General features: G+C 40.2%; 1 protein-coding gene across 2 annotated transcripts; it reads left to right on the top strand.

Moving 5' to 3' along the window:
* Window positions 1-27,871, top strand: si:zfos-911d5.4 (uncharacterized). 2 transcript variants are annotated; one of them, XM_049564160.1, is made up of 7 exons: window positions 1-204; window positions 1,804-1,934; window positions 3,566-3,666; window positions 5,203-5,351; window positions 7,922-8,150; window positions 8,464-8,684; window positions 24,631-27,871. In XM_049564160.1, the coding sequence occupies exons 2-7, from the start codon at window positions 1,816-1,818 to the stop codon at window positions 24,796-24,798; spliced, it is 987 nt and encodes a 328-aa protein (XP_049420117.1). In that variant the 5' UTR covers window positions 1-204; window positions 1,804-1,815; the 3' UTR covers window positions 24,799-27,871. The 2 variants fall into 2 exon arrangements, with proteins under 2 accessions (XP_049420117.1, XP_049420116.1); XM_049564159.1 differs by lacking the exon at window positions 24,631-27,871 and adding an exon at window positions 8,837-10,452.

The raw sequence follows: 27,871 nt of genomic DNA, 5'->3' as shown, positions 1-27,871 counted from the left end.
CTGGAAGTGCTGCAGCCGGGGAGGAGAGCAGGGGAGAGGAGGGGGGAGCGGTGACATTGTGAAAGAGCGTTCCTGGATAGAGTTACATTGCTCAGCATTTGGAGTAGAGACCCCGTAGACCGACATTAACGCCAGGAAAATGTGGAGCTGAATCCCCTCAGTTTTCCCTCTGAACGGCTCTGTAAACAGCGCGAGACGTCATCAGTACGTATGGCTTGGGTTGAGAGCTCGTGCCAGTGTTGTGTGTTGCTCTTTGTTCTCTCCACAGGGTCGTCAAGTTCAAGTGTCGTCAACAAAGCTGTAAAACCTGAATGTGGCATGTTAGCATGATGTCAGGATGACTTCTAAGAAAGTGAGAGTGTTTTTACTGTAAACTTATTTAGTTCAACATGTTGAATTTGGCTGGAACAATGAACAGTGTTTAATACTGTAGTTTAAATACCATGTTGACACCATTTTGAAACTACTGTACAGTCTATACAGTAACTAAGGGAAGCCAAGCACCTAAAGCTATGCATTTAGACACACTATTGTGTTAAGCTCTATTGTTTTTACTGTATATATTGGCTCTTAAAGGCACAGTTCAACCCCAAAAACAAGAATACATATTTTTCCTCTTCCCTGTAGTGCTGTTTATTAGTTTAGGTTGTTTTCGTGTGAGTTGCTGACTGTTGGAGATATTTGTTGAAGAGATATCTGCCTTCTCTCTAGTACAGTATAATAGAACTAGATATAACATCTGCTGGTGGTGGTCAAAGTGCCAATTAAATAAATTAATAACTAAATAAATAAATAAATAAAAATAACAAAATAGAATAAAATTTAGAAAATAAAATAAAAAATAAAATAAAAATTTCAAAAATAAAATAAATACAATTAAATTTAAAAAATAAAATAATAAATAAATAATGATAATTAAAACATACATTTGAAAAACTCAACAGCAATGTCTCTTTCCAGAAATCATGACCCAGTTACTCATAATAATCCACAGACTTTGCTGTACACAGGTTAATGTAGGAACTTCATAGAAGTGTTGGAGATATTGGCTGTAGAGATTTCTGCCTTCTGTAGAACAGTGGTTCCAAACTGGTGGGTAGCGGTCCATAAGTGGGTCATGGGTACATTCTGAATGGACCGCAAATGACTCAAGTCAAGTTTGCAAAAAACACGCTTTATTTAGAATCACAGTGAATTTCCGGCACAGAGCTTTTATGTTAAAGTGCGGTTTCCTGCTGTAGAGTGAGTGACTAAGGGGCTGAACACACCTACAGGTGGCGCTAGAAACGCGGACGCTTCAAAGACGCTTGAAATGCCTGAAACGCCCTTATGAGGAGCGCATATAGAATGGGGGTGCATGCGCAACCAGGCGATCAAAACAACCCAAAAGTTGAGATTATTTCAGCTTTCAGCGTCTACAAACGCGCGTCTAAAAAGACGCCAGAAAAAGAATGCGTGTCTAAAAAGACGCCAGAAAGACGCTCATCATAAAAAATGCTTGAAAACCAGTCAGACGCGCCGTATCATAGGGAATCAATTGTTTTACTGGCGTCTCATTCCTAGCGCTCCTTTTAGGCGTGATCGTCCCCTGACAGACAGCAAACTAGCCCGACAACATGGCCCAATGCAAGTATGACACTGAATGTATTAAACTGTGTGGACCTTGAACTAATGACTGAGGAGAAATCTGGACCCCATGGCTGCATCAGTTGGAAACCACTGCTTTAGAATATAATGGAACTAGATGTCACTTGTTACTTGTTGGATATTAATCTGTTTTTTTATTTTGTTTTTTTTCTTTAGATAAAGACTAGAATGCCTCAGCTTGGAAGCCTGTTTAACCAGTTCAATCTCAGCCCCAGAGATTCAGAAAGTGCCCAAGGCCAGAGCACACCTCAGACGCCAACACTACCTGATTTCATACAACATGTCAGGTAGGTATTGTGCAAACTTAATAAAGCATTTCACTGCTGGAGAGATGGTCTGTTCATAAAGCTGGCCTCTCTATGCAGTAGAAAGAGTGAAACACTTTTGAATTGGTGCCATATGACCAGAGAAAGGCCTGTTGCATCCATATTAACTGAAGACGTAGAAAATCTAAAGCCCAGTTCAGACCAAAGCTTCCCGATGAGACAAAACCCTTTTAGAACGTTGCAGAGAAAAGTTGCACCGTTGTGAGCTGGCCGGTCTGAGCTCAACTCAAGCCGGCCGATGGTGTCACCTGCAACTCCACTGGTCCGAATGTAAAGCTGGTCACGTGTTTCTACAGCCAATCAGCTTGTCATGAAGTATGCTGGTCAGGTCAAAATCACCACAGATGGCGTGTTCGCTTGCTGCAGCAGGTGCCAAGGTATCTGTTTCCGTCCCCACAGTGTGCTGGTGTCAAACGGTGGCTCGCTGCTGATACACAGTCTCATCTGGTTGCATTGGTGTGAACCGGCAGATTTTTAGAACATTGCAGAACTACAAGACCAATAAGCGCTCCCACTGGTGAATGATTAAATGCAAGTTGCTCCCCCAGAAACAATATGGTGGCCAGCCGGTAACACATGATCTTGGCTTACAGTTGAACACTAAGATAAAATATATTTATGAAAACATATGAGGCAAGAAATTGGCAAGACAGTAAGAGAGTATTGGTTCATGTTTGATTAGCACTGCCTAGTTTTCCCATTTGATCTGAGTTTTGTTAGCCTCCATTTACACAATACAGGAAACAGTATGGCGCCCAGTCCACTTCATGCTCACAAAATCTCATATTACAGCTGAACAGTGCACTTAAATATGTTTCTGAAGACATTTTAAGTGAAAAATAGGCGACACAGTAACAGAACCTTGGTGTATTTTTGATCAGTTCAGCCTAGTGTTACAATTTGATCCAAGTTTGGTTTGAGTTTAAGAGAGAGGGGCGTCTCTTTTCCATCTGGTTGCAAAAAGTAAAAGTAAAATCTGTAGTTTAAGTAACAGCCCTAGAGCCAGCAAAAATGTGCCTGGAGATGAGCACAGAAATCTAGATGTGATGAATCAACTCAGAAATATCACCGAACTTTTCACTTTGGAAAGTTTTGGCATCTTTCAGCTTATTGTTTTGGTTTTACAGTCGTTACTTTAATGCTTTGCTCTCATATATTCCTATTCCTAAAATAAATACATAAGTCTGCTGTACGCTACCTGCCCAGCACCAAACAGCAGGCCGACAAAGTTAGCGACTAGCTAGTGAGCATAGTGAAGCATTTAGCAGCTGAAGAGCCAGATGTTTACCTCAGAGGTTGGTGGAGAATAAATAAGAGATAAAAATGACAGGGAATACTGAACTTACATTGGTGGGATGGACAGAGGCACAACTCCACATGCATGCTGGTGTTACTCTGTGTCTGATGGACATGCCAACATGTTTGCTGTAACAACGTAAGATAATATGTCACTGTTGGGTTTGCAGCTTGTTCCGCTGTCCCCAAGTGGCCAACATAAAATCAAGTAATGCAGCTTTAGAAGTATTCTTTTGCACAAACTACCTAACATTACATAACTTTTCTATTCTTATCTTTTAATACTTGCACTGTAGGAAACTCACCGGGCTGAGAAAGGAAGATGTTTATAGTAATCTGCGTATCCCCGACCAGTTTCAGACCACCAAAGACGACATCAACATTGTTATCCTCACAGGTTGGTATCTAGAATAAAAAAGAATGCCATGATAAAGCTGGAATCATTCTGTCAGACCTTTTTCACAGCAGAGGTTTGGGCTTGTCGTAGCCTGAAAAGCACAGGTGTTACTAATGAAACTAATGATGGCTCTGTTCCATTCAAGTGTCCCAGTAAGTGACAGTGAGCCAGCATGCTGTAGCAGTTATTGTTTTTTTAATTATTTAAGTCTTACAGTCTAAATACAGAGTATATGCAAAAAAAAAAAAAAATCTTGACAATATGACAAATCTGTAAATGATGATGTTTTACATCACCATATACACTCACCAGCCACTTGATTAGGTACACCTGTTCAACTGCTTGTTAATGCAAGCAGCCAATCAGTCAATCACATGGCAGCATCTAAATGCATTTAGGCATGTAGACATGGTCAAGACGACCTGCTGAAGTTCAAACTGAGCAACAGAATGAGGAAGAAAGGTGATTTAAGTGACTTTGAACGTGACATGGTTGTTGGTGCCAGAAACTGCTGATCTACTGGGATCTTCACACACAACCATCTCTAGGGTTTACAGAGGATGGTCCCAAAAAGAGTAAATATCCAGTGAGCAGCAGTTCTCTGGGTGAAAATGCCTTGTTGATGCCAGAGGTCAGAGGAGAATGGCCAGACTGGTTCAAGATGATAGAAAGGCAACAGTAACTCAAATAACCACTGGTTACAACCAAGGTCTGCAGAAGAGCATCTCTGAACCAACAACACGTCCAACCTTGAAGCAGATGGGCTACAGCAGCAGGAGACCACACCAGGCGCCGTTCCTGTCAGCTAACAACAGGAAACTGAGGCTACAGTTCACACAGGCTCACCAAAACTGGACAATAGAAGATTGGAAAAACGTTGCCTGGTCTGATGAGTCTGGATTTCTGCTGCCACATTCAGATGGTAGGGTCAGAATTTGGTGTAAACAACATGAAAGCATGGATCCATCCTGCCTTGTATCAACGCTTCAGGCTGCTGCTGCTGGTGGTGTAATGGTGTGGGGGAGATTTTCTTGGCACACTTTGGTCCCCTTACTACCAACTGAGCATGATTTAAACACCACAGCCTACCTGAGTATTGTTGCTGACCGTGTCCATCCCTTTATGACCACAGTGTACCCATCTTCTGATGGCTACTTCCAGCAGGATAACGCACCATGTCACAAAGCTCAGATCATCTCAAACTGGTTTCTTGAACATGACAATGAGTTCACTGTACTCCAATGGCCTCCACGGTCACCAGATCTCAAACCAGTAGAGCACCTTTGGGATGTGGTGTGTGATGCTGTCATGTCAATATGGACCCAAATCTCTGAGGAATGTTTCCAGCACCTTGTTGAATCTATGCTACCAAGAGTTGAGGCAGTACTGAAGGTAAAAGAGCAAGGTGTACCTAATAAAGTGGCCGGTGGTGTATATGGTCACTGTGATTGGAAACAAGCAGTATATGTGATATAAAACTATTGCTCTGAGTCTGTACTGCTTCACATGGAGTAATGTTTTCTTCTTTCTACTAAGGCCAGGGGATCTTCTGCATCGATGTAAAACCCTGGAGAGGCACAGTGTCCGCTCACAACCAGAACTGGCACGTGCAAGTTAAAGAAGAGGACCAAAACTTTACCAATACATGCATTGAGCAGATTGAAGATCCCCTCAAAGCTATCATGGTAAAAAAAAGAAAAGACACATTTCGCTGTAACGCTGAAATGCCATCATGAAAACCTAAATGTCAAACTGTCTGGCACACTTGTGTCCAAGGTCCAATCAATTGTCCAGCACATTGTTTTCATCCGAACTCCAGCCGGGTTAAGAGATTCTGAGTCACCATAACAATTTATATGGAAATTTCAAACACTACAGCGAGGCTTCCTAAACTTCCCGAGTGTCCGCTCTTCATTTGAAAGGCCATAATTATGTTTAGAGGAGGAGGAGGGGTGAAAGCAGGCAGGTGCCTAAACACAGCTGTCACCTTATGTGCCTGGGTCTGTTTGGAATCATTCATTTCCATCTCTATAGATGCTCAATTTGGACGTGGAGCTTGACAGAAGAGTCTGATGATGGCAAACACACACTGCATTATTTAAATAGTTCTGCTTGAATTGGACGTATTAACTTCATTAATCTACACAAAGCAGATTCGGCTCTGCCGTCTGTGCCAATTTAAAGTTGAATAATTTCTTAAAGTGGGTCCTTTTACAGGATGAAAAGTGGACATCTGCGTTTATGTGGCATTTTGGTCATTATATAACTGTTTAATACAGAGGCATCCTGTGTGAGTGTTGGCACATGCTGACAAATTTCTGGATTAATAAATTCCCTCGGCCCATTAATTACTTAGTCTATCAGCAGCACATTAATAATCAGTTCTGATAATTGAGTATCTCTGTTGGCCAGTGTTTACACTTTGCTTTAAAAAAACACAAACATATTTTTTTCTCCAAATACCAGCTTTTAATTTACTGAAGGAATGAAAATTCCCAAAATTAAAGTGGACCTTAAGCTTTGCCATTTATTAACTAAATATTCCGTTGCCAACAGTTTTTTCTACCCTGGTGACAGTATGATGTCATAATGTGCCAGATTCCTTATATGGTCATGTGCTCCAGGCACACTGCTGTACATTTGTACATTATCTCTGTTTCCACAAAGCACTACAGTACAGTACAGTTCAGTTCAGTATGCTTTGTTTCTGTTTCCACTGTAAAAAGTTGTGGATGGTACCAATGGAACCGTTCTGTACCGTCCCCGTTTTTGGTCCCCCCTCTGTTGGGGTACCTAGCACACAGATCTGGTACTAAAAGGTGGAGCTGTGAACACTGCAGTCTGTTGATTGGTCAATAGAGGACGGTCACTCTGCTCAGGGCTGAGTTGTGGCTGGTTTTGAGGCTCATGTAACCACTGTTCATACTGTGGAGAGTTTTATTAGTAAACTGTAACTATAAAATGAAAGAATGTTTCGGAGAAGTGATGAGTTGGAGAAAATAATAACTTAATTGACTGGGCCGACTGCCGGCGACTTTTAAGGTCGAATGCTAACTTGTAATGTATGAGTTGACGATGTGAATCCATCAGCACACCTTAAATTTCACTGTGACAACTTTGACCATCACTGTAGTTTTTATATGACACACAACTTTAGTAATGAGTGGATCTTCAAGTGTTTATATTAATTTCATCTGGATTATGTGAGCTGCATGTATTCTAATCCTCACTCGGAGAAATAAAAGGGCTGCAGAGCGTAGTTCCTGTGGGCTCCAGCCTCACTAAACCCCTGAGCTTGCCTGAGAAGGACTAAATGCACAAACCCGCTATTTTTAAATATCCCATGGAGAGAGACTCTCACTGCAGCCTGTTTTATTTTGTTCTGAAACTGTCAGCATGCAGCCTCGTTCTGTGGACGATAAATGAGGTGCAGACTGATAAAGGAGGAAATACAGTGAGTGCTGGACGGAGCAGTGAGTGACAACAACCCCGCCCACATTTAAGAGTGCTGCTTGCAGTGAAAACACTAGGGTCTAGGTACCATGTCTGAAGGGTTACTGTTGGTTCCAAAGGTACCATACTGTAAGTGCCTGGTGGAAATGGAGCTATTATGTAGCCTACGCTGCTAAATGTAGCTTCTTGATAACGTTGTGTTTAGAAGCTTTTATGGGTGATTTTTCACAGTAAAAAGTTGCTAAACTCTGTTACAGTCATTCCTGGCTGCAGGTACACTGCTAATGTACATGTAGCTACATGCTAACCTCAGGGAAACATGTAATCTTAGTCGCCAATGTTGTTAATTTCTTCCCGATTTTGGATCATATTCCTGCTGGAACATGGCCGGTTGTGTTTAAAAGCTTTTATTAGTAATTTTATACATTAACAAGTGCCGCTGTTCTCAGTTACAGTCATTCCCCTGCTGCTATGACTGTGCAGAGATACAGAAGACCTAGAAATGGAGACCAGTCAGAGCCAGCTGGACTTTTTTGGGAGGGGGGCTTAAAGAGACAGCCAGTAAAACAGAACGTTTGATACAGAGGGGGAATACAGGTGTTCCAGCACAGACAGCGTGAGGGAATTTGACCATTAAAGCATGTTCTAGTAAAAATACAGAATTTCATCAAAGACTGTCTGATTCAATAAAAAGTAAACAAGACTACAACTATGCCCAGACATTCAGTACCGGCCGTTTTCAGTGTTTCCTGGCATTTCATAGACTAGATGATTAATCAAAAATCTTCCTCTTCTCCTTTAGACCAAGACGGCTAACTTATGTGGCCATTTGATGAGGACTGGAGTGTTGGTGCGCCAGAGCCTCTTCTTCCCCAGGGTTGTCTTCCTCTCTCCAGACTGTGAGCTGGATGAGGAGCTGAGGAAGAGGAGGGAGCTGGTCTCCCACAGCCAGATCGACGACTTCCTCCGGTCTTTCAGGGAAGGCTACGTCGCCTGGATATCAGATGCACTGACTCCCTCCTGGCTCTCTGGTGAGTGGGTCGTAAAAAGATAAACTGTATGTTCAATACACTGCAAACATCTCAGTTTTAACATGTTATATTTGTCTATTACTGCCCCGATGACTCTTTAAAATGCCCAAAAGTACTTAAAAACTATGAGAATTTCTGAATTTTTAAAACTTATCTTAAGGTGATACAACTTTTAATACTCAACAACTTGCCATGTCTCATATTTCTTCCAGTGTAATGCATTCCACCAGATACAATAATTTAATTAAGCAAACTTCTGACAGGAATGCCTCCAGATGAACTTTTTAAAAATGTTGTTTTGTCTTGCCTGCAGGTCATCTGTCGTACAGGCAGATGGAGTCAGTGCGGGAGGTCCTGAGGCGGGTGGGGACGTGGGATCTGGTGCGGCTGCACGGTGGTGAGCAGCTGAAAGGAGACTACCAGGGCTGCCAGTACATCGCTCTCAACCGGCAGGAGACGGACACGCTCGAGTTTTCCAGAGTCAGGACCCTGTCGGCTGATTCGCTGTGGGCCCTGCTGGGACACACTCCTCAGGTCAGTCCACAGTGTGCCGGCTCTGATGAGCCACCAAGACCAGAGGTTCATTCTGTAAATGCTGCGCCAACAGCTCCACATCATAATGTAAAGCAAAAAGCATGACCAGCAGGTGGCAGTAGTATGATATGACTGTCTCACTCTGCTTCCAGGCATTCCCCCTCTTGTTCTGGGAAAACACAGGTTGGATTGAGGCTGAAGATTGCAGAACATCACAACAATTTTACAGTTATTTGAAAACAATTAGGGCCAATTTTAATTACAAATTGTCAGGACATTACTGCACGCACACCACATTAAGAGACTGCAATAAAATGTTGGTCAAGAGACATTCAATTAGAGAAATTCTCAGGTTTAACAAGCTCACCGCACCACAGAAAATAGAAGTATAAAATCCAACTAATTACAGATAAAAGAAAAGTAATTAGATCTATAGTGATCCTTTTTCAAACAACCATTATTGCACAATCTGGAGAAACCTGCGCCTTCTTAAACATGTTTGAGCCACTTGTACTCAAATATTCTATTTAATCCAGGTTGTATACAGGTCCTTAAAAAGTCTTTAAATGTCTTAAATTCAGTGTTACAACAATAAGGCCTTAAAAGTCATTAAATAGTCTCACATTTGAATCTATCTAATTTTAATGTCTTGTAAATTCTGAAAATGAGTGAAGCCTTTCTATGTAAAAATCCACATTTCTAATATTACAAATCTTTAAAAAACTATAATCCTGTCATTTTGCTTCATACTTAGACTTGTTGGCAAAATGTAGATTAACTTAACTCACTCTAATAACCATATATGTAACACTTACCTGCACAAGACCACATATATACTACTTACCTGCAATGCTTAGATAAGTAAAACATGATTCATCCAAAAATCTGTCCTGAATGTGGTAAAAAGGCGTCTTGAGCGGGTCTTACAAGCATTGAATTTACACGCTGTAATATGATCAGGAAAAATGCCACAACATTTGTTGTGATTGGTCTAAAGTCTTTAAATCTTGTATGGTCAAACTTTGGGCAAATATCCAACAGTACAACTCTGAAAAATTTTTGAAAAATGAGGAAAAACAAGAATTTTTAGAATTTTAGAAAAATGCTTTCCCTATTGTTTTACACTGCATATGTGTGCGTGTTTCTAATAATAAAAATAATGACTTTATTAGTAAATAAATAAAAGTCCATAGCATACTCTGTAGTCAACTTATCACAATTTCATAGATACTAAATACTTGATTGGGCTCCTTGTAGTTTGAAGATACAGCCATTTTCTTTTGTTCTTTTACCAGAACATTTACAAAACTTGTTGGTTTTTATTTCAGAGGACAATGAGCTTGAGCAAGAAAATTTCACTTAAAGCACCAGTTTGCATGGACTACATTAAAACAGATGTGTATTTCAGAGGTGGGCGTTAAACTGTGAATTTTTAAGAGAATGATTTAAAGGGTTGTGTGAATATTATGTATCATATAATGTGTAAGGAAAGAACAATATAAAACATTAAATGGAGTTGTCATGTAGATGCTGTTCCCTTGTTGAAGCATCTACTCCTTATGATTATTGTGTTTTGAGAGAGAGGCAGGTAAATAAGATTGTTTTCTCCCCCTGTTCCTTTGAAACGAAATGACAAAAATAAAATCATACTGTATTCAGCCCTTGGGCACATGGGACTCCTGTTTTTTCCTTAAAAACACAAGTATTTGGAAAAGGAGTAATCCCACGTAATCATAGACTAGATTTGTGCGCCCAGAAAACCCTTCCTCCAAAGGAAATGTAACATTTCAGTTGCAGGCACACAAACGGGTTAAAAAAACATTTGTCACTTTAGTGTGCTCTCTAATTACTGCCTTAACACTTCAGTTTTTTTAAATTAAGTCACTCTGCCTCCCTGCAAATGAGCTCAGCTGATTGAATCGAGGCAATTGCAGCATCATTGGATGTGAATAAGCATCATTTGAGCTTATTCACATTCTCAGATCTGCAAGGTGATGATCTGGCTAATTAGTTAGAGATTATCTCTCAGTGTGGCATTGATTTTAAAGGTTGTATTGGCTGATCCTTGGTGCCATTTTTACCTGAATTGATCCACAAACATTTTATTTTGCTTGTGCATCAGTGTGGCTTGTTAGAGGAATTAGCTGAATGAAGTAATTACTGTTAAGACAGACAAAGGTCAGAGCTCTTACAGCCCCCTGGTCAGCATCCATTATAGCTCTCACACCCCCACCCCCCAAACACTCAGCCTGGGCTTTCCTTACAGACTCCACTCAGGCTTTACTTCACACCCCCTCCACCCCAAACATCCAGACTGTATGTACTCTCCCCTCTCGCCTCCAGCTGCTGTGTATTTGATACATGACCCCGCGATCATTAGACGGTCTCCAGCGGGCCCTTTTCTCGCTCGAGGGGACACACACATGGCGACGACAAAATATATTATTTTCAAAGAAATATTTGTAAATGGAGGCGGTGTGTGGCGAGCCCTCTCCCTGTGTTTCACAAAGACTTGTTAAGGTGTTTTACCCCACTTAGTGTGTGCAGATATAGACAGAGGTGAATATTTGTGTCTCATTATCTGATTCCAAGCATTCAGCTGCAGTCACCACCAGGAAAAATAGATTTCGCCATCGGATTTGTGCTTTAAACTCAAATACCATTTGCTTCTTTGGAGTCCACGACTGTGTCTTTGGAAAAAAAAAAAAAAAAGCAAAGAAAAGATCTTTGCTCGTGTGCAGCAGCTGCGAGGGGAAGCTCGGGGGGTGGCAGAGCAACCTGATAGCTCCCTCAGGCGTATTTCCAGAGCCCAGAAATAATGCATGCTTTTGATTTGTTACTTGTAAACACACGGGATAGGAGATATCTGCGATATGACCCACAGTTTCACTCAGGCATCTGTTTGGATGCAAGAGGTGGCACCAGATGCGTCCGCAAAGCCGCCGCCAAGCCACTAGGTGTGTTTTCTGTGAGGTCTCAGTCAATTACTCTGCGGAGAATGGGATGTCTGCATGTCCCCAAAGTGGAGAATGATTGAGTGGAGTGGCTGTAATTTATTAATTATGGTCTATATTCTTAGACCACGGTTCTGGCTTCATTCAATTTGTATGGATTGAGGGGTAATTACGGTGTGTGTGTGCACGTGTGTGTGTGTGTGTATTGCAGAGAGAAGATGGAGAGAAGGAGCTAAAGATCTATTCATGTCATAATTTAAAGTGCAGGTTACTTGTGTTGTTCATCTTCATGTCGTCTCCTGCTCTGAAATTTGACTGTTTCATGAGGTCTTTGTGCCAGTTTATATAATCCAGTTTATTCAGGAGGAGCAGAAAAGGAGCCTGTCTCCCTCTTCACGGTCAGCATATGGAGTGTGGACTAATTGCATATTTGAGAAATAACAATTGAGTTCCTGCGACCGTAACTTGACTACTCCGCGCTGTCAGCTGATTAATAGAAGAAAAGCCACCAGGCGAAAGGCTGCGGATTCACTGACAGCATCTCCACTAACAAATGATCAGACCTCAGTTACCGTAGATACATCGTGTCTTCCTGACTTGCCACAGATTCCACACAGCTTGTTAATTTAACTCTATACTGACATTCCTCTCTTTTTGGCCGTCTCCCTGGGCTGCACACGTCACAGGCCTGTAATGGACAGCCTGGTGCGCCCGGTGCTTAGCACAGAAAAGGCAGCGAGGGGAGACATCAACCGCTTTGTGCTGATAATGAATGGAGGCACACAAAAGGCCAGGAGCTGGCCATTTACAAAGGCTGCAAATTCTGCTGTCTAAATAGATGATATTAGCAGCCGCTGCAGCTTTTTGGTCTCTTTATATGTGGTGAAAAAAGTATTTAGCCATTAAAAGAAAATATACGGAGTGCCCATTATTAGTAATTATGAATCTTTTATAATAACCTTTCACATATGTGGCAGAATCCCTATGTGTGATGTACAAAATGTAATAAGAGTGGATGCATTTACCACAGAAACAACATAGGTGTTTATTTTCCAGACACAAGCCACTAAAATAATACCTGAAAGTTGTTTCACCAACAGTGCAATTTATCAGATTGTGTTTCCCCTGGAGCTCAGAGTTCATCAGGTTCACTGGGGACACAGCTAAACTTGGTGAGAGGATGAATTCCGCACTAAAAGGAAATAATTCTGAAGAATTTCCCAGAAACATCTCTTAGCTGCGTTTTTCAACAAAACAGAAAATTGTGCGGAAATTACCAGGATGTTCAGATTTCTGTAATTGCAGCGTCGCTCTTGAAAGAAAACTGGAATTGGAAATAATTTGCGCCAGAGTGTGTGTAGGAAGCTGCAGAGGAAAGCTAACCATGCAATTACGCATGAGAAGGGTGCTGCAGAATCACAAGTGTCTGTAATGAACTAGTGAAGACACCAGCACTTACACAGTGGAAGGCAATGATAAAAGCTGCCTTGTAATAGCGTGTGATTAAACTAGGTAAAAAAAAAAATAAAAATCTATTTTTTCACTCGAGCGCTGTGAGCCGCTGTGAAGAGTCCCGTGGAGAGATTCTGCATCTGTCAATTTGAAGATGACTCAATGTGTTTCCTCCAAATTCATCACCCAGCATGTAATACCAGTCATGTTTGAGGGCTCTTCAAGCGCTCTTTTGTTAATTTAGTTAAACATCAACCAGTAGGGTTCATGTTTTACACATTCCTACTTAACACAGGTGGAGATTGAGTTTCAGTACATTTGAATACATGTTTAAAATAAAGCTCCAATCCATTAATATTCATTACATAATAATTTCTTTGAATGTGGAATGAGCTGCGGTTGTGCACGACACACAGTCGGTAATGCTATGTTTTATAGGCCTGTACATGGAACTAAATGTTGTCTGTTTATACTGTTATATTGTTTATATGCACAATACATTACACCCTATTATGTAAAAATGTACTAGAGACAAATACTCATATCATAATATGAGTATTTTCAGGCATGCATTGATTTATCGGCTAAATATTTGTATTGGCCGCTGTTCGCCTTGTTGACTGCCATCAGCCTATTAGTAGATAAAATGACATTAACCAGTGGTAGTGGCCGCTGTTTTTTTGTTGTGTCACATCAATTTTGCGCAGGCTAAAAGGCAGGGCTCAAGACTAACGACGTCCTAGCATCCTGGGGACAATGTGTTTGGGAGAAACAAAGACCTTCCTCGGGACGCATTTGGGACAAAAGGACGCATTCAAGTCACTATTAATGCATCATGGGACAGGCCTTAATTTTTTCTCTGATATCGCGACATTGTGAACAACAAAATCCATGTTTAAATCAACAGGGAGCTAGTCAACACTAGCTGTTAGCCGTTAGCAGCTGGTGGCTGGAACTACTGTAATACTTCAATCAGCAGCCCAGGCTATTATTTGCTCAAATCACTGATCTCAACAGGCCTATATTTGGGACAGGTCTTTAATTCCTTTCACACAAAAATGTTGCTCAGCAAAAACTGGGAAATACAATCAAATTGTTTATTTAAACCAGTATGAATATTACTAGTATAAAAATATGGTTTCAGATAATTTATCACTTATGAATTATTCTAGCTCTGACAGAGCATCAGAGAGAGAGTGGCATACCTCACAACACCACTTTATCCTGTTAAAACAATACTCACAACTTGGATTCATTTTTATGAAAAACCCTTTTGATTCTTTTGATCTGAGGACCCTTATGGACTAAAGGAAAATAAATAACTTACAGGGTAATTGAGGAATGGACACATAATTTGAGGTAGCCAATAACTTGGTTTTATACATCCCAAGAACTTTTATTAAAAAAAATGAACTGCTTGGCAACCAGACCAGGCTTATACTTGAGACAGGCCTTTATTTAGTCAAAATGTGTAGCCTGAGCTAGTAAAAGAGACTGGGTGTTAAATCGGGACAAGGCTTTGAATTGAAGTTTTACGGTACCTGCTGACAGAGGTTGTATTGAGATACATTACAGTGCGTTGAAACTCTATTCAGTAAAAGTGAGCGTTGAGTGAAGGTAAATTATAACGTTCAAATGATGTGTTAAAATGTAGCCCTGTAAAATATAGTTGTGGTGAGAAACTTGAATAAATACAGCTGTTTGAAGGAGAAATATGTTATGTTTTTAGAGCAATTTGAATAGATTTTTGAGAGGGAATTATAATATATGTCATGTTAAAGAAGTTTATATGAAAAGTTGATTCATAACTTTATGACTGAATTTGTGCTCATTCAGAGACAGTGTATTGAAGGGCTGAATGACTTTACAACAGTTTAATTATTTTTTGCAAGGAAGGTTTCTTTGTTTCTCAGGCACAAAAGAGGGAATAAATTCCAAATTCCAAAAAACCCACAGGTATTTGCTACTGGCTTAATTGTTAATGTAAACATCAGTATTTCAAAATGAGTGTATCCCTACTAAAATTTTGAGCAATGTGTGTATCAAGACAAGAAATAATCTGAAATATCGTATCCTTTTTTTCCAAACCTTCTGCTTTTTTTCCAGCCATGTAAGATTGTAAAATGAATATGTTTTCGTTTTTGACTATTAACCCCCAACAAAGTGATCTGATGGCATGGTTTTGGGCTGTGAGAAACTGTGATCATCATTCTCCCCTGTTTTGTCTGACATTTTAGCAACAAAATGATTAATTTAGAAAATAATGTACAGATTAATCAGTAATTAAATTAACTGCTGGTTGCAGCATTGATGATGTGATCATATCATCAGCCTCACTGAAGCTCACTAAAGAATAATTTCTAATAATTATTGTCCAGTCCTCTGCAGTGGTATATTTAATAAGACCATATAGGCTTCATGATTCTCTGACATCATTTAATTTGGCATCAGATGCTGGATTTAGTATCAAACGGAAACTTTTCCTTGGTCGCTGGCCAAGATGTTAATTTTAACTCGGGAAGCTCAGCTATTTGTTTTGGGGACTCAGGATATTACAGTGATCCCCACGGTATAGGTTGTAAGATATGATCAATAGGGATTCATGAATAATGAAGAGGCCGAGTGGAGCAGAGACACTTAATTACAGCTTCAAAAGCCATTCTCGTTAATTGAGGAGAATAAAGGTGGTGAAGTGGACTGAACGGCAACATTAGGATTTTTTATCTGTGACTTTCTTTTTTTTTTATCATCCAGAAAGACCCTCAGCGAGAGCTAAAATCCACCAGCTGGTAATTGGCAACTGTTTCCTCAAATGGATGCATTTCTGTGTTTAACATTTGGTTTATTTTGTGTGCTCGGCCCATTTCCTGCGGCCACCTGTGAGCAGACTATCGTTCTTTTAATGTGAAGGCTAATACGCTGCATATCCAGACAGTGTGTGGCCGCTGTGTGCAGCAGATACAGAATGTAATTGACAGCCCTGCCATCTGTTACAGTTATGTGAAATTATGGATAAACTAGTTAACAGACACTTTGGCCCATTGTCTGTTGTTTTGATAATCACCCTTAATAACGGACGGCATCAATATGGTCTTTAAACCCGATTTGGGAGTTAATGGAGTCAGATGGGGGCAGTCAGTGTATGCTCTGGGGGTAATGCTGTTAGAGATGTTCGTAAAGAGCAAATTAAATCAGTCATAGATTGTGCCCTCTCAAGTCGGCCAGACAACCAGACCCATTGAGGAGAAAAAGGAAGGGGATTCATATTTTAACCTCTCGCAGAAGATGCACTTATGTGGATGGAAATAAAGTCAGAGCCGGGTGAATGGATGTAAATGGTTATTGCCGAGACTCTAATGGCTTCCTGTTAGCCGAGGCAGGTCGGGGTGGAGGCAGAGACGTAGCTATTCAGAACTTAACCGGCCATCTTCTGCGTTCATGACTTTAGATAAATGTAGTTACTGACGTAGATGGATATGTCACCAACCAAAGTTTAGGCATCTAAATGATGGGCCACATCTAGAGTATTTCATGTAGGAAGTACTGTAGCGATTTGTCAAATGAGATGTTACTGGACTGATGACAGTCTGGGGATTTATTTACTCTCCTCAAACACTAAAATTATTGTCGAAAAATGGTCAACAGGAAATTATTTAACAACAATTCTGATTATTAATTAATCAGTAAGTCTTTTATCAAAGAAAAATGAAAAACATAAATTTGTTCTGGATTCTTTCACGCGAGGATATCCTGATTTTCTCTGTCTTATATCAACGTAAATTTAATATCTGTTGGTTTTGAAGCAGTTTGAAGATTTTGATGTGCATTTTTTACTATTTTCAGACGTCTTATTCACTCATCAGTGAATCAGTTATTTGTGCAGTCTTTTTATCTGTGTTTAAAGTCATATAAAAAGAGCAGTAAATCCCAGCCACAGTTTGACAAACCAAAAATAATCCCCACCCTGAAGCTACAAATATTTTTCCTCCCTACACCATAAATATATATTTTTTTTATATTCACGCCAAACACAAGTATTGGAGCCAGTGTAACGAGCAAACAGCACAGAGTGAGAGGTATAACCAAAACAGCTAATTTCGTAAGCAAAATGCAAATCCTCCTTACAGTTTCCATCAGAGTTGGAGTTGAATAAAAAAAAAGATTAATTTAATAATTTAAAAAAAAAATTAAATAAATAAAATGGAAAGAAAAATGCAATAAACTATTAAAAAAATAAAAATAAATAATTATATAAATAATAATAATAAACACATGCAAAAACTTGAATTAGATAAAATGTAAAAAATTACTAGTGTAAATAAATAAATTATATGTATAATATGGGGTCAGTAATACAAAACTGCAAAATTAGCTGTGTATATTTTTTCTAAATATGTTTAAAATAGTTGCAAATTATTCAGTAATTTGAAAAAAAGGTATTGACAGATTTATTGGTTTTAATTTCAACAGGTACTACCAGGATGCAAAGATTTATTGTTTGCATTGATTTAATTATTGCATAGAATACCTTTCAATAAAGGTATGGAGGCTTAAAGGTATACTCTTCAGTTTTCTGAAGAGTATACCTATACCTATACTTATACTTACTGTTTTACTGTTAGGAAAGCGAAAGTATAAGCCAACCCCAGATTCACTCTTGTTTGGAGTTTTGCCTCACTATATTGGCCTTTTTTTAAAAATGTTTTATTAACGCAACAGGATGCCTGTTGCTTACAGTCTGGCACCTGGTTGCTACCGTTTTTTTAAAACCCTGACACCACCTGAGAGCTGTTGGGGTACACGCCCATAAACAGCCTGATCATAGAAAATAAGAAGAAAATAAGAAATTTCAGACAGAGTGCAGAGTCTCTGCAGAAAAACACACCGCCACACACTTCTAGTGGGTCATAAGTGATGATTGAGAGGGATTACTTCTGTATGAGTCCACATTATTGCATAGTTATGAAGTAAATATACACATTTGTGGTCTCCAAATTTAATCATATAATATCCATAAAGGGAGACGTAGCCAGTCTTGAAATGCACTGACAATTTGAAGAATCCGACTTCATCAAATCACTGATAATCCACTGATAATTCACGCCCCTCTCAGCAGGTTGTTAATTTATTCCCGCAGTGAGCCAAACCACACAGTGTTTACCTAATTGCCTTGTTAAATCCATCCAAAATGACAGCGAACCACTTTTGGTCCGATTCCATCGCATTTGGCTCGTCGACAGGCATGTTTGGTGCCGCCAGAGGTGTGTAAAGCTCAGTGTTCCTCCCCATCTGTGTCTGGTGAGACACGGCGTGGAACAAAGAGCCCGTCGTCTGAAGCTGGTGTGGCGTTACGCTCACTCAGAGTTCACCTGAAACACTGCACCCATGGCTCCAGGTAACAGCCCCCGCTGACTGATACCCCGCTGGGATTCCTTGACTTTATCGGGCGAAGAATCTGAACTTTGTGAATGGCAATACACACAGGTGGTGACACGTCCCTACCCAATTACACGGTTCCTCACATTATTCACGTTTGTCAGAACTGTCAGACCTTTAATCACAAGTAACTGAATTTATACTGCAAGTTTACTAGTTTTATTTTCTAATTAAAATAAGTACATCTGAGACACCAAACTGGCCGAGTATCTGTGCCATAAACATCCCCACAGGTAGAAGATAAGGAAACCAGTGAGATCCCTATCAGCTGTATGTATGGAGATGTTAGAACGAGCTGTCGTCTTTGAGTTTAAGAGGGTAAAAGGTGAGCAGTGCATTAGAGGCGGGATTTATGACTATTAGCAGACGGTAAATAAGAAGACAGGAGTTTGTCTCGTTGAAATGTGAGGACTGATGTCATTCACACCGCTCCCCCGACACCGAAAGTGAGAGGCCGATCAGGGGTAGACACCGTTAGGTGAGCTCTCAGCCCTTTGTGTGACACCCAACCTTAGCCCCAAGGGTCCTGTCCTCGCCATTAAGTGTTACACACAGACAGACACACACACACACACACACACACACACACACACACACACACACATTGAGGCCTGTCTGTGCTTGAAATAGTGATGATTCTAGTGAATTCACACACATAATGAGACATTAATTTTAGTAACTATTGATCTATAGACTGCTCAGAGGGTATGCAGCTGTGACGTGCCACATTTAGGATGCAGGTTGCACTTTGAATAACATTTTAATGTCAGTAGCTCCTTTACACTTCTACTGTAATGTAGATACAGTATCATCTTTACCATCAGACACTTGCCTCAAGTGGCTGAGAGGATAACATGCAGTGACAGTTCCTGTATTTGACACACCACCTCCGCTGTACAACACCTGGCAGGTAGGTTGTCTAGACCACACAGAGGCCCGTCTTTGAGTTCATGCCAAAGACGGCTGCGTATTTTCTTCCTGTATGTAACGAAACGTGGTCAATGTAGCGGTTGATCAAACCTTTGGTTTTCAACCTGTACAAATAGTATTTAAGCTTTACATGCACACTAATAGTCTGATATCTTTCTGAATATGACAGTATTCAGAATTTGATACGGGTCATGTAAACATTTATAGTTGTGCGGCAGACTCTACACCATAACCTATGCCGTTGTGAGCATTTCTTCTTGTGTGTTTAGTTTAGTTGATTCAAAACACACGTTAAACACACATTAAACATGGCTTAATAGAGACAAGTTCAAACACAAGTACACAAATCAGCTTCACTATAACTCGCAGCATTCACAGACAAATACTTGTCTTTATCTGGACACATTTTCCCCACAAATACAACATGCTAACGTCATTAGCACAAGCCTATAGCATTTTACATTGTATATATTAGCCGTGCAGCACGCAGACTTTTCCTCTTCTCATATAAAGCCAGGGACAACAGCAAAATTTAACAAAAGTAACGGCACACAATTTGGCTCCATTACAACTCACAAGGTTCACTGACAAAACAGCTGTCTTATACTAAACATGTTTTCCAAACAAATATAACATGCTAACGGTATTAGCACAAGCCTATGGCATTTTACATTGTATAAATTAGCCTAGCGACGAGCTGAGATTTCCTCTGCTCATATGAAGTCAGGATAAATCACACACAAGACTTAAAATGCTATTTTTTGTTGAGGCTTTATTGTCTTCACAATTTATTGTTACTTCTTCTTCTTCTTCTTCTTCTACTGTCTTTAGTTTAGTTTTACTCACTGTTTGATGATCCAGGAGTTTCAGTTGGTTGTAAAGTTGACTAATTTGCAGGATGTATGGAGAGTTGTAAGATGACGTTATAAACTGATTGTCTTGACTGTCGCGTTCAAAAAATGAAAACAAAACTTTCCAAACAAACATTTTCCCAAAGAAACAGGCCTTTACAAAAACAAAGCTCAAATAAATGGGGTATTAAATGACTTCATCAAACAATAAAAACCAAGACTGTATCTTCCACGCTCCACACTCACTCCAGCACACCTGCCTTCAATTAAAGGTAAATGCCAGGTCAGGTGGTGCATATGTTGACTCAAAAATAATAGGAACCTAGGACTTTGTTTATGGTCAGCTCTGTGTGTGTTGTACACAAACCAACTTACTAGCAGTTTGCAGGGATTGAGGGTAGAGAGACATGCTAAAAAGAAAAGCCTGTATTTCTGATTTAAAGGAGAAACACACCTACGTTTTCTCTTTTTTAGAATAAGGGCAAACATTTGAATTTTTGTGCATGTAAATATTTTTTTCTTTTAGATTCCTTACCCTTAACCCCTGACTAATTCCTAGGTTGTTGTAGGCAGTTATGAGGAGATTTATATATGATGTTATTAGCACATTTTGCAAACCCATAAACTACTGTGTGCATTGTGCAGTTGCAACCAAATAAGATGCTTATATCAACTCAAAGTAATCCTGCAAAATCTAATTCTGTTGTGTCTTCTTGACAGAAATAGTACACATTTAAATAGCTACACATTAAAAACCCTATATTATCAGACAGAGTTTAGATGTTCTCCATAGATACTGTGGTCTGAAAGCAGCCAGTGAGCATGACTGTCTATTACTATGCATATTTCGATGCAGGTATTGGAGCATTTTCTTTAATTAAAACAACATTTAGACAATTGTGCAGCCGTAATGGAGGTAAATGCTCTTTAGATGCTTTCCTATATAGGCAGTATGTGTGTTTCATAGCCTCTCGTGCTGCTCTTGCTATATAAATAGAGCAGTTTTCATGCTTATGTCCAACTTACAGAAACAGTATTGTGTCCACTGCGGTGCTACGAAGATAGAAATACTCAACTTTTGTTCCATTAAATTAGTTAATTGCTGATTACTTACTATTACGTTTGGCTGTGATTTGCTAGAATAATTCCTCTCTGATGTCTTTGTGTTGGTTTACGCGCCTCTCTGCCACCAGCTGTCATGAAGCTATTTTTTCATGCATCCCAAATTAATAGACACTCATTCTGAAGTGTCTGATGCTATTGTAATACAAGCCATGTGGCATTCGGCCAAGGCTGCAATATAAGACACAATTGTTGAGGTTTTTTTTCTCGCTTTCTGTCTGTTTTAATGCACAGTAATAAGTAAGTAAATGGCGGAAAGATGTGTGTCTGAAATCGCAGGGGCCTTTGTTGCAGATAATTAGGTTAGCAGCAAGAGTGTGCAGGTGTTGAGGGTGTGCTGTGTGCTCGTGTTGTGTTACCGACTTGCTCATATTCGTAGGCTGTCAGGGGTGTCGCACTTCCCATCAGCCCCAAAGCTCACCAACCTCTTCACTATTAAAATGATCACTTTCAATAGCAGACAAAGGAAAGAGGGAACATATCTAGTGCAGGGTATTCTCCCCACCTCTAATGCTTATCTGCCTTTTGATGTCGGTGTAATAAAAGGCCTATTGGGCTTCCACAATGACCTGCAAAATGGACAAGGGCCGATATACTGGGCTCTGACTGTCGCTACCATTAACTAAAAGGCCCAGACATTATGGAGAGCCGGGGATGAAAGAACATGGAAAAAATAATAATTGAAAAATTGCCTAATGCTAAAGTGAAAGAAAATGGGACTGTGAAAAGGCACTGTAATATTCTGTTATCCCCTGTAAATGCAGCCAAACAAGAGATGCAGCGAGGCATTCTTTTTGAAATGGATGTGGTTCAATTACCTGCATGTCTAAATCTAGTTAAGGCTTCCATTGTCAGGCTCAAACATAACAGGCAGTTTTGATGTAGTGTTAAAGTGTATTATGCCCTACAACCTACATAAAATCAAGAGAGGTATGACTCCATTCAAGATGTGGAGGCGAATTAAAAAAGCGCGCAGTGAGAACAAGGTTAATTTAATATTTATTCTGTTTCAGACTGCCGTTTGGATCACTGCTCCGAAAAAGAGTTGCACGATGTTTTAGAGGGCTTATGGAAAATTTGACAGCTTTTTTAATTCATTTATTTTTTAAGGCTATTTCAGTGGATGATTAACTGGTCTCCAATAAAAGGAGAAGTGATTTGTTTTACCATATAATACATCAAACTGGAGTAGATCTCCAAATAATCATGGTATATCTGACAAAAATGTATTGATTAAACATTCTGTCGATTAAAAGAAAATTAATCAGCAACTGTTCTGCTAATTATTTAAGTAATTTTACTAGCCAAAATGCCACTTGAATATCTTAAGGTTTTCGGCTGTTGGTTGGATGAAACAAGCAACTTTTAGCTCCTAATCGCTATTTTTCAACAGTTGATAAACTAACCAACTAACTACTCTATTTACTGAGAACATGAGACGATTAACTGGTAATGAAATTAATCGCTAGTTGCAACCCGAAAGCATAAATTTTGGAATTTGCAGATAAAAAGATGCTTACTGTACATTAGGCATCTAGGTTAAAACCAGGTCGGATGGCTTTTTTTTTTAGATGTCTATGACCCTGTTTACGTGTGGTTTTAACATTTGTCTCGGGTGATTGGATCACAATTGGGGATAAATATGTGGATTGGTTACCAAACTCAGTATTTCTAGGGTACCGACCGAGTTACATCAGTACCACTGAGCACAGTTTCACGTGAAATCAATCAGTGCCAAATTTCAGTACATGTGGCGGAGAATGCCGGATTTAGACAAGAGGCAGGAGTGCCACGAAGAACGCTGAACTCTAGAAGCCAGCTATAGAGGTCTGACACCGGCAGCCAAGCTCCGCGGAGCCACGGGTTCAACTTCAGACAGGGGGCAGAAGCAACCCCAAGTAGGGAAGCTAGCCATGGAGCTCCATGGCTGCTCTGTCCACTTCCTATCTAGCCAAAACGATCAATGCAGCGCCGATCTGCCATGATAGTTTCTGTGTCTAGTCTATTTTCTTTATTAAGCTGTTTTGGTAATAACCTATCACTGCCACAACACACAAAATACACAAGCTGACAGACAGAACAGAAGATTAGCTCTATGTGTGATTAGAAAAGAGCAGAGGAACAGAATTGCTTTTGTACATCACTGTCAAAAATAGATTTTTGTTCATACAGAGAAAGTAAAATACTTAAAAAAAAAGGTACTGTTGGGTACCGGTATCAGTTGAGATGTGAACAGGACCCAACCCTGCTAAATACAAGTGTAAACAGCCACTGAGATGCATTGCGATCTGATCACTCAAATGTTGCTGAGGTGGTCTTGGATTCATTTGACCACATATCTTTTGTAGTGGAAACAATAATGTGTCTTGGTGCGTACCCAACAAGGACGTAACACGAAAAAGAAAATAATCAGTGCAGGACGTTGTAGTTGTTTTGGTGACCAAAGTGGCGGAGGGAAATGTGTTGAAGTCTACTGACAGCGTTTTCTCAAACTGTACTGACACAACTGCTAATGTGACTGTCAAGAGTGTGAAAGTAATGGATGTGCACAGGGTCCTTTGACCTTCTAGCAGAAGTGGTGTGGGCATTAAATGCAAGTGGTCAGATGGAGACACAGTTGTGAACGGCAGTGTATCTCAGCTCTCCACTTGTGTTTGGATCGCCAAAACGCATTTCAAAACCAAGTGTAAACAGGGTCTGTGTTATTTACAACCGTTATTTCTACTTAATTTCAAGGACTACAATTTAAATGAAAAGTAACCTGCTGCAAATTTAAGTGTAGTTGTTTAAATGCTATTGAATTAACAGTAATACACTAAAATGTGTTTACTTTGCAGCCAAATTTAGCCCTGTTTTGTCGTGAATGCTAGCCATTGTTTACCTGCAAATCGTCAGATTTTTCCGGGTCAAAATGGACCTCAAGTGTGACCAGTATTTAACCCACTCCCTCTCCCAACAAGCCAGAATCCTTACATTTAGTCTACAAGTCCACAGACTAACAGCTTGTACATGTAGAGGTGAAATGTGAAAGTCATGAGCATCTGCTTAGCTCTAGTCAGAGGTCAGGAGGTCTCAGTCAGGGTCACAACTCCACCACAAGCACCGAATATCCAACAACAGTTGTTTTTTTCCACTTGAAGACAGGATGTCTCTGAACAAGCTCTCACTTTCTGTATGTTCTGTTTTCTTCTCTCTTTGCAGGTAACAGTTAAAATGTACAAGCGTGGCTCTCAGGGTTGGCTGGGTAAATCCCTGAACGCCACTGCCACCATCCCCTCCAACACCTCTGTGATCTTCAGGATCAGCGGTGAGGAAGCAGATGCCAAAATCCCAGCGAACACCATTCACAGCATCACGCTCAGCAACTGACATAAGAGGATAGCCAGCACAACATGGCACTGTGGGTGTATGCAGATGCAAAAAAACCAAACTCTCAATTTAGCTCAGACCTTTTTATTGAGTGCCTTTTACTATGCAGTGTTTGTATTTTATTATATTGTACTAAGAACTTATGAATGTCTTTAAGTGAGCATTTATTGTAAAAAACAAAAAAGAAAGAAAAGAAAAAGACCCATTTGCCAATTTCCCTAATTTTCTGATCCTCAGCACCAATATTATGCTAATGAAGATGGTTTTAGACAATTAGCCTGATTAACTTTCTCTTGTTTTGAATTTCTAGGGCTGGCCCACACTTTACACTAGCCATTAATTAATCATTACGCCAGCTGATTGTGTCACATCAGTTCAGGATTGAAGTGTTTAATGTGTTAATTGTGGCAGTTAAATACTGGTGGCCTCTAGTGGGATGAGGGCCGAGCATGTTACTACCTGCACGGGTTTAATGGGCAGTGATTTACGGTCTGTTTAGACGGTGTAACTGTAAGGTGCTTTATTAATATGCTCCACTGTGCAGAGGAGATGATAACATATTCAAGAGTGCACAGGCGCAGCCACCAGCACCATTCATAAGCGTGTCTGAGTCACTTTCCATCAGTTACCAGGCTTACACAGCTGCGCTAACAGCTAGCAATTGTATTTACTGTGCCTGGTCATGGCCAAAATGAAGTTATTTCCATCAAGATATCAGAGCCTTTAGTTAATGCAATAGAAGGAGCTCTCTGTGTTGATGGTATCTCTTTGCATGGCATCTCTCTACCTGAAACATCATTACACTCTACTCAAGCTCCTCACTTTTTCAAATGTCTGTTTACTGTTTTACCTGAGGGACAGATTGAACTAACAGCGCTGTGTTGGTTGCAATTGTACGCACACATTTTGTAGACTCTGGTTCTTTTTCAGATCTTGGTCAACATTGCTTGAATTTATGATAAATTTTGCATATTTGAACTTGAAGGAGCTGTATACGATGTTTAGAGCTTTCACACATCAGCAAAGAACTATTATCTGTGTAGAGATATAGAAGAGTGATGGCGCCAAGAAGGTTCATCATGTGATGCCATGGGGCCTCAGAACTTTTCCCATAGACTTACATTGTGAAAGACATGCCTGTGAATCAGTGGATACATTTTCTTGAGCTTCACAATCTCCACAAAATGGCTCGTTTCACTATCAGAATTTTAACGATTCATTCGGATATAGGGTCGTCTGCTGGGATGGCAAATGGAAAATAACACACTTGTTTGTGGGGGGTCGTGACGACAACCACCCAACTGGACTGGACCCAAAAACTGCCAATTTTATGAATTACAGTAGGCGAATATGCAAATACTAAGATAGCGAAGGAATGGCCTGCCTTACTGTGCCTCTGATTGGCTTACCCTGACCTTGCCACCCTAACCCCAACCAGTCCCACTCCTCTTGCCTAAACCTAACCAATCCAGCTAATGAAGGCAACGAGTACTCGCCAGTCATAGGGAATGTAGCTATCCTCGCTATCCTAGGAATTTGCGTACCACAGTTGTCAGGACTGAGAACTGTGACAAAGACAGACAACTAGAGACAGAGACACAGACAGAGAAGGGGGGAGAGGTGGAAGGTGGACTATTGCATGCAAAGTTTCTGTCGGCCTGAGTATTAATAACTTACTTGAAACACTGCTTTTTTATCTGCCCGCTAAAACCTGTGATATTTATATAAGGTTACAAGTAAATCAAAAATAAAAAATGAGCAGTAGCCAAGCACAAGTGAATGGATACTGATCTATGGTGGTGGGAAATATTCAAGATGGCAATGACAAACCTGGTCAATAAAAAATGTACCACTTCGGCCATCTAGCAGCCTGCGCTTCATCTGGCAGATAAACCCAACCTTAGTCTGATAACATTTTTAAGTCTAGAGCAGCACGATTAAATTATTTTATCCCCATTCAAGGGCTAAAGTGGGAGTTAGCTGCTCGGCCACTGTAGGCCTCTGGTGTGCCTGCTCTGCGGGCACCATGATGCGGAGGATCTAGGTAATTTTCTGCCCAGGAAGTCGAGCTTTTTTGGTTCCGCGCACACCACTAAGCAACTTGCATAGGAGTAAATGGGGCTCCGTCTCCAACAAACTAGCCAGTTCACTTTATACATCCATGGACATCACTCTACCTCTGTGTGTTGTAGTCCAAGCTTCTCTGTTCTTTGTTGTGGTGGGCAGTCTGGCTGTGCGTGCATGTTTGTACATGTGAGACCATGTGAGTGTGTTCCACTGGCTAGCTAATCACCACTTGCTCGTACAGTGGTTACCCCCAGTGATGTTAATGGTAGTGAATGCAATGGGTGTACTGCTAGGAAGTTGAGCAGGTTACCAAGGAGGAAGTGGGTACACTCCCCTAAGAATTCCGATGGCTTTTTGGCTAATTGGTGGGTATGGTAAAAACAGACAGAAAAAGAGGTGGATATATCATGTATACCTGTGTATACCCTCCACTTCACCACTGGTTACCCCTGATATCAGGACATTGTTGCCGTGAAGTCTAGTGCCCACCCTCTGGTTTTCCTCCAAGTTAGCAATGCTAACTCTGTCAGCACTGTTGCCATAGTTAGCACTATAAATGGAGTTAGCACCTTTAGCTGCTTGCCGCTAGCTCAGCTACCTCCATGTTGAGAACCTAGTGCAGTCAATCTCACCCCAGGCTTTGAATGTTGCATACAGCTCCTTTCAGAACTAAAGAGTGTCCTCAGGAACTGTTTTCTCCACAGCACTTGACAAACATTTTTAGCAAAATCAGACGATACAAGTTGAGAAGGATTTAAAGAACTTATTATATGTAGTGTGTGGTGGTGGGTGCATGCAGGATAATAAAAATGTTTTGTTCATATTTTTTAAACTTCTAGCACTTTCAGCATCAAGCTAACTTATACATGACTGTTAACCTCACTCTTCAGTTGATGTAAGCATGGTTGTTTTATTCATTGGTGTGTGTGTGTTTTTTAGTTGTGGTTTTTATGTTTACATGTATTTGTACTATCTGGTGTCATAATAAACAGATTTGATAATTTAA

This window comes from Epinephelus fuscoguttatus, linkage group LG20 (genome assembly GCF_011397635.1).
Source record: "Epinephelus fuscoguttatus linkage group LG20, E.fuscoguttatus.final_Chr_v1".
NCBI classification, from domain to species: Eukaryota; Metazoa; Chordata; class Actinopteri; order Perciformes; family Serranidae; genus Epinephelus; species Epinephelus fuscoguttatus.
The sequence above is the reverse complement of the archived record's forward strand: the minus strand, read 5'-3'. Positions and strand labels throughout refer to the sequence as shown.